Source organism: Tupaia chinensis, unplaced genomic scaffold (assembly GCF_000334495.1).
Source record: "Tupaia chinensis unplaced genomic scaffold, TupChi_1.0 Scaffold000708_1, whole genome shotgun sequence".
Classification (NCBI taxonomy): domain Eukaryota; kingdom Metazoa; phylum Chordata; class Mammalia; order Scandentia; family Tupaiidae; genus Tupaia; species Tupaia belangeri.
The window spans coordinates 1,353,580-1,365,213 of NW_006160231.1; the positions used below are offsets into that span (position 1 = coordinate 1,353,580).

Sequence of the window (11,634 nt, forward strand, 5' to 3'; positions counted from 1 at the left end):
GATGAATTGGCACTTAGAACTTAGAGGCCTTCAGTTGTCTCCCAGTCATCATAGCCACTGGCAGCGAGTCGTCAACGGCAGTAACGAATGAGCACACGGGAGCCTGTGGCACTGCGGCCTGTGAGGGAGACCCCTTGCCAGAGGTTGGAGAACAACTAGAAGACAAGTTGCCCGGCCAGGCAGGTGGGAGGGGAGGGACTGTCATCTCCAGAGAAGGCAGGACGCCAGGCCTGCTAGCTGAGTGGGAGTTGCCACACCGGCCTGAGTTAGAATCTCCCTGCTGGCCGACCGAGCCGACCAAGGGTAGGGTACTTAGCTGATTGCCCCAGAGCACTGTTGTGAGGATCAGAAACAGCATGCCAGGAAAGACCTGGCCTCACGTCTGGCTCTGCACAGGCCCTCAGTACGGGGACCTACAGCTGCAAGGGCCCCCCCTGGACTCCTGGCGTGGAGCTGATACAGGGTTGCCCTGCGGAGTTTCATTCTCACTCGTCACAGGGCGGCCGCCATGGGCCAGCTGTCACTGGCCTCGTGGAGCTAAGCAGGTCCCTGGGCACATAGCAGGAACACGGCGGCTCCATCCCACAGGTCCCATCTGCTGTTAGCAGGTACACTTTATCTCGGCTCAGGGTGGCCCAGGTGGCTGCCCGTGCTGAGGGAGGGACGCCCCAGGAAGTGTCAGGGCCTGGGCATGGAGTTCATCGCTCCTCAGACGGTCCAGGACATCTCGTGGCCAGGCCGTCAGGGACCCTACTCCTGCAGGAAGCCTTGTTAAGTGAGTGGGGTTGGTTCTTCATGGCAGAGCCTGGCTTCCCATGGCTGGCATTAAGGTCTCCTCCTGCCATTCTCAGAATTGAGCCACTGGTGAAATGAGGCTAGTGCTGCTGTCTGTGGTGAGGATAGGGAAGCACGGGAGGAGGGCCTCGTCTGGGGCAGAGGGCGCAGCAGGACTCCCACTCTGGAGCCTCTGGTTCGAGTCGGCAGCAGGACATCCATTTGGAGCTGCCCAGGTTTCAGAAGAGAGATGTCGGAGCCACTGGTCATGATTCAGGGCCATGTCCCCAAGGAGCATGACCACAAGGGAGAGCGTGGAATCGGGTGAGCTGAGAAGGCAGAACCTCAAGGCGTGTCCCCTGGGAGAGAAAGGTGGCGGCAGGGTCACGCGCAGCCCCAGAGCAGGGGCACTCAGTGCTGCCTCTCAGGTGCCCCCAACAGGGGAATTCAGGACCTCTGCCCACACCCTTCCCTGCGCACACACCCAGACTCTGCCTCCTTAGCCCCGGCTGACGTGTGTCCCCTCCTTCACAGCTGGCTCTCCTCACGGAACTCTCCCAGAGCCGGAGCAGCGAGAGCTACAGGCCGTTCGGTGGCTCCCAGAGTGGCTCTGCTTTCAACAGCATCTTCCAGAATGAGAACTTCCAGCTGCAGCTCATTCCGCCGCCTGCAACTGAGGACTGAAGCCTCCCTCGGGCCTGGCCCTGGAGACCCAGAGAAGATCCCAAGGCAGCTGAGGAGGGGCCTCTCCTCTCCGGCTTGGCCTCCTCTGCCTCCCACACTCTGAGCAGAGGTTCCAGGCTGGCCTCTGTTCCCAGGGTTTCCCCCCAAACCATCCCAGCCTAGGCGCCCTCTCTTCCACAGTGCTGCCGCAGCATCAGTTCACCAGACTGGTTGGTTTTGTTTTGCTTGTTAAGCAGAAGAATGACACATACCTCCGTCCAGTTTTTTGGAAATACATTTTGCCTGTTGGGACTTTTATTGTTTCCCCTGAAGCCGAGAGTATATTCCAAAGTCTGTCATATTCCGTCTCCTCCAGCTAGTGGGTGACATGCATGGAGCAGTGGTTGGTCAGGTGCAGTATGACTGGGGAGAGCAGAGAACGGACGGGCTGGTGGCATCCCCCCTTTGATGTGTCTGTGTTAAAACCCGTCTGAGTGTAGGACTTGCCCTTTCTAACAATGCACGCTGCCGTGTTGAAGTTCCGTGGGCCTGCCGACTGGCTGCCGAGATCTGTCTCAAGTGGCAGATGTGTAGAGAGCCCCCTTGCCACACTGCAGTTTTACGAGTGCAGAGCCAACGTTCCTGACTGGTACTCCGCTTTACTCAGACGAGCAGCTCCACCACAGGCTCCATGCAGAGCCACCCAGAGACCTGGGTTTCCACCTCACATACTCCAACGTCCATTTTACCAGTTCACTCAGGAACGACCCGGCTCTCGTGAACTGATGCTAACCAAACCCACAGAAATACACATATACACTAGATGCACATAGATTGACTTTATAGAACATGGATTCTGCTTCTGCCCTACTGTGATCCTCAGCAAGGAACCTGACCTCTCTAAGCCTGACATAATACATGTAAACATTGAGCACTGCACACACAAGGCCGGTGCCCCAGAAGTATCAGCTTAGCTGCTGTTGTATAACTCTTGCCAAGGCCAAGGCTGTACAGGGTACTGCCTCCTGATGAAGGTTGAGGTCAGATTTGAGAGAGTGGCAGCTAAGCATGAAATGACTGCCAGTCGGATGCCCACTGCAACTATATGCAATGTGAATGAGAAAGCTAAGGCTCAGAGATAAGAAATTTAACCAAGATAGCACTCAGAACTGGGATTCCAGAGCCAGCGATGCTCTCTCCCCCGGTTATGTATGAAAAGGTTTCCCCATGAGCCTAAAACTAAAGACAAAAGAACTTGATATTCTCAAAGCAAGACTTGGTGATTATACTTTCAATAATCCAAAGAAATAAAGCAAAAGAAATATATGCTTTAAAAAAATGTAAATTGTGACATCGAGAACAGAAAGTGTACACGAGAGGAGTACAGTAAATGCATAGTTATTTTGTACAATTAAAGTGTTATCAACTTAAAATAGCTTGTTATGGGGAAGCCAGTAGGTGGCATCGTGGTTCAGGCACTGGACTCCCATAGTTGACTGCGGTTCAGGTCCCAGACCTGGTGGCTTGAAACTCATGGCATGTTCATTTATGCCCAAAATCCCAAGAGGAAATGGAGGCAAAGGGACTGTGGTATGGTATAAATCACCCAAGGGGGTGCTTTATCAACTTCTCTGTCTCTCCAGCAAGCACATGTGCTCTATAGCAAAAATTTCTAAACAAAAGAAAAATGATAGCTTGTTATGACTGTAATTTGTAAGCCTCATGGTAACCATAAAGCAAAACTTATAGTAGATACTCAGAAGATAAAAAAGTAAGGAATTGAAGCATACCACTCGAGAAAAATCACATAATCACAAAGGAAGACAATACAGGGGGGAGAAAGGAGCAAACGATTTACAAAACAAAAAACAATGAACAAAATGGCAGTAGTAAGTTTTTACCTTTCAATAATTATCTTGAATACAAATGGATCAAATTCTCTAGTAAAAAGACAGTGGCTGATTGGATTAAAATAAGATCCTGTTATGTGCTCTCTACAGGAAACTCACTTTACCTTTGAAAGTGAAAAGATGAAAAGGATTTCCCATGCAAATGGCACCAAAAGGACAGAAGTCACTTAGATCAGATCAAATGAAACCAAAGAGGTCATTATATAACGATAAAGGATCAATTTATGAAAAGGCTGTGACAATTGTAACATCAGATTACCTAATTATCTAAAACAAACATTAATAGGTCTGGAGAGAGAGAGGTTGCAATATAATAGTCCTTTCAAGATGGACAGATCATCCTGAGGAACTGGGCCTGTCAGACAGAACATTTCATTTGACAGCAGCAGAATACACGTTTTTCTCAAACACACATAGAAGGTTCTCCAGGATAGATCATTTATAGGCCACAAAAGTCTTAAAAGAAGATATTTCAAACATATAATTGTACATATTTGCAGGACTGCAATGTGATTTTTTTCACACAAGAATACAACGTGTAGTGATTAAATCAGGGGACTTAATATGCCCATATTCTCGACCCTTTGTCATTCCTTAACATTGGGAACATTCAACATCCTCTCTTTTAAGTTACTTTCATATATACAATAAATCGCTGTTAGCTATATTCCCCCTACTATATTTTATAACAGTAGAAATTCCTCTTGGGTCACCCTGTGACGTGCTGGTTACAGGAGCCAGATCCCACATGGCCAACTCCATGGTTTAAGTTTCAGAACCAGTGGCTTGTCAGAACCAGTGGCTCGTGCTTCTCAGTGGCTTGAGAAGCACACTGGGCGCAGGTGTGCGAATGCCCAAAATCCTGAAAGGAAGGACAGATGAAGAAATTATTGTGGTGTGGCCATTTCTCATAGGAGTGCTTCCTCGCTCCACCCCCCCATCTGTATCTATCTGTAGTTTTGTTTCTGCCGATCACTATCCCTATATCCCCTTCCACTATCGCCCCCACTCTCTAGTAGTCATTCTTCATCCCTCTTCTGTGAGATTCTATTTTTTTTCAATTTCCACATATGAAGGAGAGCATGTGGTATTTTTCTTTCTGTGCCTGGTTTATTTCACTTAACATTCTCCAGGCTAACTCATATGAAAAAAATGCTCAATATATACAAATCAGTAGATGGGCTACACCACATTAAGATAATGGAGGACAAAACCATATGATCATCTCAGTAGATGCAAAAAAAAAAAAAAAAGCACTTGACAAAATTCAATGTCTTTTCATGATAAAAACTCAACAGTTAGGTATAAAAACAATGTACAACACAACAAAGGCCATATACAAGCCCGTATCTAGTATCAAACTCAATGATGAGCAGTTGAAAACCATTTCCTGTAACACCAGGAACAAGAGAAGCATGCCCTCTCTCACCACTTCTATTAAGAGTACTGCAAGTCCTGGCCAGAGCAATTAGAGAAAAGAAAGAAAGAAAAGGCACCCAAATAGGAAAGAAGCTGGGTCAGCCTGTGGCACGGTGGTTAAGGTGGCTGGATCCCACAAACTCACTGTGCAGTCTGCATTCTGGACCCAGCAGCTCTCAAGAAACTGCTGGCCCTGTGCGAATGTGTGCTGGACGTCTTGTAAGGAGGGAGGAATGCAGGAGAGGTTGCACATGACCATTCGCCATGGGGAGAACTCTCTCTCTTTACCGCTCTCTTTCTGGCAAGCATGTGCACCTTCTGGCACATGGAAGGGAGGGAGGGAGATTTAAATGTCTCTATTTGTAGATGATATGATTTTAGTATGGAAAACCCTAAAGATCCCATCAAAAAATTATTAGAACTGGGAACCAGCAGTTAGCTTAATGGCTATGTCGCTGGACTCCCACGTAGTCGGCAGACCTGGTGGCTTAAAACTCACGCGGGGCGCGTGTGCGTGCATGCTCAGGATCCCGAGAGGAGAATGGAGGAGAAGGGATTGCGGCGTGACCATCCCCCCTGGGGGGTGATTTCTCGCTTTCTGTCTCTATCTATCTCTGTCTGGTGAGCGCACGCGCCCTATAGCGAAAACCTCTTTAAAAAAAATGATTAGAACTAATAAATTCAGTAAAGTTGCAGGATACAAACTCAATATACAAAATCAGCAGCATTTCTATATCCTAACTACTACATCTGAAAAGGAAATCAAGAAAATCCCGTTTACAATAGAAACAACTAAAAATACTAAGGAATCAATGTAATAAAGAAGTGCAAGATCTGTAACCTGAGAGCTGTGAAACACTAATGAAAGAGATCAAAGACACAGATAAATGGGAAGATGTCCCATGTTTACGGACTGGGAGAATTAATTTTGTGAAAATGTCTGTACTACTCAAAGCAATGTACAGAGTCAGCTCAATTGCTATCATGTTCCAATGTCTTTCAAAAAATATTCTAAAATTCGTATGGAACCACAGAATACCTGAAATTACCAAAACTACTTGAGCAAAGGGAACAAAAAGAAAAAATTCATATTAACCTGATTTGAAAATTGACTACAAAGCTAATGTAATCAAAACAGAGCATTACTGGGACCAGCAGTTAGCGTAATGGCTATGTTGCTGGACCCCCACGTAGTCGACCGCGGTTCGAGTCCAAGACTCGGTGGCCTAAACCCACACCGGGCGCGTGTGCGTGCGTGTGTGCGTGCCCAGGATCCCAAGAGGAGAATGGAGGAGAAGGGATTGCAGCGTGGCCATCCACCCTGAGGGGTGATTTCTCGCTTTCTATCTCTCTGTCTCTCCCTCTCTCTGTCTGCTGAGCGCACACGCCCTATAGCAAAAACCTCTCCAAAGAAAACCAGAACATTACTGGCATAAAAACAGACACTGATGGAACAGAATAGAGAGCCCAGAAATATATTTGCATTTACAGTCAACTGATTTCTGACAAAAATGCTAAGAATAGGGAAAGGACAGTCTCTTCGGTTAGTGGTACAGGGAGAGCTAAATGCCCACATGTGGAGGAATGAAATTACCCATCATCTCACATCATTTACCAGAAAAAATCAACTGCAAATGGATTAAAGACTTAAGGCCTGGAGCTGAAAACCTACTAGAAGGAAACAGGACAGCACCATGACACTGGTCTGGTTGGTGATTGTTTTTTTAATGTGGTCCCGAGAGCACAGCACGGTAAGATAAATGAAACTAGGTAAATGGGATCGTAGCAAACGAAAAAGTATGTGGGAGACAATTTTTACAAACTATACATCTAATGAGTGATATCCAATATGTAGTTAAAAAAACTCAGTAGTAAAAATGAACAAGCAAGGGACCAGCGGTTAGCGTAATGGCTATGTTGCTGGACTCCATGTAGTCGACCACCGTTCGAGTCCTGGACCCGGTGGCTTAAACTCACGCCAGGCACGTGTGCGTGCGTGCCCAAGATCCCGAGAGGAGAATGGAGGAGAAGGGTTTGCGGCGTGACCTGGGGGGTGATTTCTCACTTTCTAACTCTCTGTCTGTCTGGCAAGCTCATGCGCCCTATAGCAAAAACCTCTCAAAGAAAATGTAAAAAATAAATAAATAAGCAAAATAATTTAAAAATGGTCAAAGACTTGAATAGACATTTCTGCAAGAGACATAGAAATGGCCAAAACAGGTATGAGTAAATGTTCCTCAACACCACAGATCACTGGGGAGATGCAAACTGAGATCACAACGAGACATTGCCTCAGACCTGTTAGAATGGCTGGTATCAGAAAGGTGAGGAACAAGTGTCACCAACGATATGAAGAAAAGAGAGCCCTATATATTATAAATGTTGGGCCTGTAAATTAGTATAGCCATTATGGAAAGAGAGATTCCTCAAAAACTTAAAAATAGAACCATATGATCCAACAATCCTACCACTGGGTATGCATCCAAAGGAAATTAAATTGATATGTCAAAGAAAGCTCTGCACTGCCATGTTCATCGAAGCACTTTTCATAACACCCAGAATATGGGGTCAACCTGAGTGTCCCATCAGCAGCTGAATGGATGAGGAAAATGTGGGAAACTACCCTTTAAAGAAACTCGGTCATTTGCAATAACATAGACCTGAAGGACGCTGTGTTAGGTGAAATGAAGGACACACAAAGACCACATGACCGTACATGGAGAGTGTAAAAAAGCCACTCAGGGGACCAGCAGTTAGCGTAATGGCTATGTTGCTGGACTCCCACGTAGTCGACCGTGGTTCGCGTCCCGGACCCGGTGGCTTAAAACACACCAGGCGCGTGTGTGTGTGTGCCCAAGATCCCGAGAGGAGAATGGAGGAGAAGGGATTGTGGTGTGACCATCCCCTCTGGGGGGTGATTTCTCGCTTTCTATCTCTCTGTCTCTCTCTGTCTGGCGAGCGCACGCGCCCTAGAGCCCAAAAAAAAAAAAAAAAAAAATGGCCACTCAGGCAGAAACAGACTAGAGCAGAGAAGAGCAGAGTGAATGCTGGTGACCAGAGGCTGGGGGTGGAGGAAGCAGGTACTGGGGAGCTGTTGGTCAAATGACACAAAACGTCAGTTACAAGGAACAAGTTTGGAACATCTCTTGTACATCATGGTGACTACAACTAGTAATCATGTTGTATATTTGAAAATTGCCATCAAGAATATTCTCACCACAAGAAAAAGTATATACAGTAACGCATATATACGTTAAATAGCTTGATTGAGGGGCCAACAGGTGGCGTGGAGATTAAGGCTCTGGATCCCACATGACCAGTTATGCAGTTCAAGTCCTAGACCTGCTGGCTTGACAATAACACTGGGTGTGTGTGTGTGTGCATGTGCCCAAAATCCCAAGAGGAGAGTGGAGGAGAAGGGACTGCAGTCGACTTCTTCCTAGGGGACACTTTCTCACTTTCCCCTTGTCTCTCTGGCAAGCACACATGCTCTGTAGCAAAATTAAAATAAACAGGGACCAGCAGTTGGCACAATTGCTTTCTGGCAAGCACTTGTGCCCTATAGCAGAAACCTCTGAAAAAAAAAAAAAAAAAAAAAAAACCTTAAGTAAACAAATAGCTTGAATTAGCCGTTTCACACATATAAGATAGCATGGTGAACACTTGTCTATTAAACAATTTTTAAATACAAAAGCTAAGGCGGTTTACTGGATATGAGAATTCTTGTTGAAAGCAGGACCAGTAAATGCCGGCAAATTATTCTTCCCCAGCTCCTTTCCTCCTTTACCAGTCTCCAAGAGTTCCTTTCCTTCTCGTCATGCGAGTCACAGCCCAATTGAATAAGCTGCAGCGTCTTTATATTCAGGCCGAGGGTTCCTAAGAATATACTCTGGATTGGGTATGAAGAGCCCTCTCGTCTCATCTAAGGGCAGGTGAGAAAACAACTGTGGAGAGCTGGGCCGCGCTGGGGGTGTGGCGGGCCTGGGCTGAGCCCTGATCCCTGCCATCTGGGAGCTTGCATCTGCCCCTCTTGTGGCATTTAGCGCATGCTCCACCCCGTAGTGATGGCAAGTCCACTTCAAAGCAGCTCCTTGGGGGTAAAGACTATTTCTAGAAAGATCTTATTTATTTTTGAGAATTATTTTATTTAGCTTTATTTATTTATTTTTATTTGACCAGAGAGAGAGAGAGTGAGAAAGCAAGCCACCAACCAGGTCTGGGACTCAAACCACAGTCAGCCATGTGGGAGTCCAGTGCTCTTCCCCACCACGCCACCTGCTGGCCCCTCTAGAACTATCTTTAAGATCAGCAACAGGAAGCGTTCTGGGCAGGCGTGGGGAGCCCCGGGAATCACAGAGCAGGCTAGATGCCAGCTCAGAAGGTCCGCACAGGCGGCCCCAAGTGCCCTGCCCCAGCCCCAGTGCCGACTCTCCCACCACAGGCTGCGGCCAGTGATAAGGAAGATCTGGGGAGAGGCTCCAGAGACCCTTCAGCTACCTTCTGGGTTGGGTGGACGTCCTGATCTGAAGGCTCTCTTCCCTACTGCCCCTGGGATGGCGGGATGATCCCAGCACAGGGACCAGGGCACGGATGGGAGCCGGGAGAGCACTTGGGTGGCCTGAACTCAGCAGCGTCTGCAGCAGCTGTTTCTCCCTTGTACTTGGTTAACAGTAAGAGTGTGGACGGAAGTCGGGGTCACACCTGAAAATGGTTACTCTCAGCTCCCAGCCAGAGCTGAATTCCCATGCCCGCCACCCATTTCCTCCTGAGAGCCCCTGTTCTACTCAGCCCTTCCCCAGGCCAGCGCCTACTGGCCCCCTCAGGCACTTACCGGCTGGGGGAGGGGGCTGCACAACCCAAACCCCACAGATCTGTCAAACTTGTTTTTATTTTTATAGTTTTGGGGTTTTTTTTCAACTTGCCAGAGGGTGCATGTGCTCGCTGGAGAGAGGAAGAAAGTGAGAAAGCACCCCCACAGGGGACGCTCACACCGCCCTCCCCCTCTCCTCCCTCCTGTGGGGATGCCGGGCCTGCTGTCTCTCAGGTGGCTGGGCTGGGCCTTGAGGTGCAGTCGGCCATGGGGAAGCCAGTCGCCTGAGCCTCCAGCTGGCCCTGCAGTTTCATCTTATAAAAAGGTGCAGAGAGGTGTTCACGGGGGGCCGCGCTGTCCGGGTCCCCCTCTCTGTAACGTTCCTGTGGGCCGGACCTTCCTCGCTGTCAGCAGGTGTTATTTGTCACAGCCTGTTTTCCATTCTGCTGCTTTGCACATTTGCTACCCAGGAGGAGGTTCTGTTCTTCACCAGTACCATCCTCTTGCATAAGCGCACCACGCGCCTCCAGATGGTGTGGATAACCGGCCTTGTTCTCGTGTTGCCGTGGTCGGGCTGTGGCCCCTCCAAAATTCAGGCATTGAGACTTACCGGCTAGTGCCATGGCATTGAGAGGAGGTGCCCGTTAGCGGTAAGGAGGCCACCGGGCCTCCTCCTCGTGAATGGGATTAAGGCCCTTGTAAAGGAGGCCTCACGGTTCCGCGTCCCTCTGTCTGGAAGCCGTGGCGACAGGCTGTCATCTTGGCAGCAGAGCACTGCCCTCGCCGGACGTCGAACCTGCTGGCACCTGGATGGTGGACTTCCAGCCTCCGAAACTGTGAGAAACTACATTTCTGCTCTTGGCCAGTCTGAGATGCTTTGTTGCACAGCACAGAATGTACTGAGTCATGCTTTTATGGGCGTCTCGTGTGTAACTAGTGTGGAATTTATTGAAAGGCACGGAGTGAGGTGTACATCCAAGTTTCCTGTCTCCATGCTGGGGACTCAGTGTCCTGCTGTTAATCGAGAACTGAGCCAGGGAGGCGGGCAGGCGTCGGGGACCAGGCCTCAGAAAGCCCCTGGCAGCACGGCTTCCTCCTGGGGAGGAGGGTGCCACACTGGGTTTCCTTCAGGACTCGGGTGTCTTGGTCTCTGAGTGTCATCGGGAGTGGCAGGCAGGTGGCACCTGGATCCTGCGGCTGGCCCTGGCTCCTGATCCCGGCATGCATCAGGCCCTGTGGCACCATCTGGGTGTCCATGCAGGGCTGGGCTGAGGGATCTGAGGCTCCACCAGGGCTGCGGCCTCCGTCCTGCATGGCTCCTGTGCATGCCCACCTCACCTACCTGTGGGCCAGTGACAGCGAAGCCTGGCGTGGCCTAGACACCCTCTTCACAAGATAAAAGGGGAGTGACGGCCACGACCAGCTCTTCACCACCACCGTATACACACGCTTTTTCTGCCCCCTGTGGTACCGGGTAGGGGGGCAGTACTGCTGTGCACCCCATTTCACACTGAAGGAACTAGGTCCAGAGATCTCTCAGCCGATGAGTTGCATGCGGGGTGCGGGTGCCTGGCTCCAGACTGGCTTGGGCACGGGGTTCGTAAAAGCCTCACGGGGAGGCCTCCGTTCCTGCCGAGTGCCTGTGCCAAGCCTAAAAAGCCGCCTGCCCGCCTCCTCCCCAGGCCCAGCTGGTCTGCCTCTCCCGAGATTCAGCTGTGCCCTGAGAGGTGGCCAAGCAGGTCCCATGGAGGGTGGTGACAGGATGGCCAATTTGTTTCCCTGGGACAAAGCCTGGACAGCCTGCTGCAGAGCGTGTTTTAAGGGAACGTGCTGCCGTCTTGTCTGTATTCATTCGGGGGAGGCCAAGGCCTTGAGAAGGCCTGGCTGGTGACGCCCGGCTGGCTGGTCGTGCCACGTGCAGGTGGATGCCTGGCAGGTGACGCCCGGCTGGCTGGTCGTGCCACGTGCAGGTGGATGCCTGGCAGGTGACGCCCGGCTGGCTGGTCGTACCACGGTGTGTGGATGGATGCCTGGCAGGGATGGTCACGGCCAGGCAGG

General features: G+C 49.7%; 1 protein-coding gene across 9 annotated transcripts in view; it reads left to right on the top strand.

The window, feature by feature from the left end:
- VPS8 (VPS8 subunit of CORVET complex) overlaps positions 1 to 2,696 on the top strand; it is a 255,683-nt gene extending 252,987 nt beyond the window's left edge. For all 9 annotated transcript variants that reach the window (XM_014592535.2, XM_014592539.2, XM_014592532.2 and 6 more), the window contains one exon: positions 1,309 to 2,696. In XM_014592535.2, the coding sequence (XP_014448021.1) occupies positions 1,309 to 1,458 (150 nt within the window). In that variant the 3' untranslated portion in view covers positions 1,459 to 2,696. The remainder of the gene's footprint in view (positions 1 to 1,308) is intronic.
- The last annotated feature ends 8,938 nt before the right edge of the window (positions 2,697 to 11,634 follow it).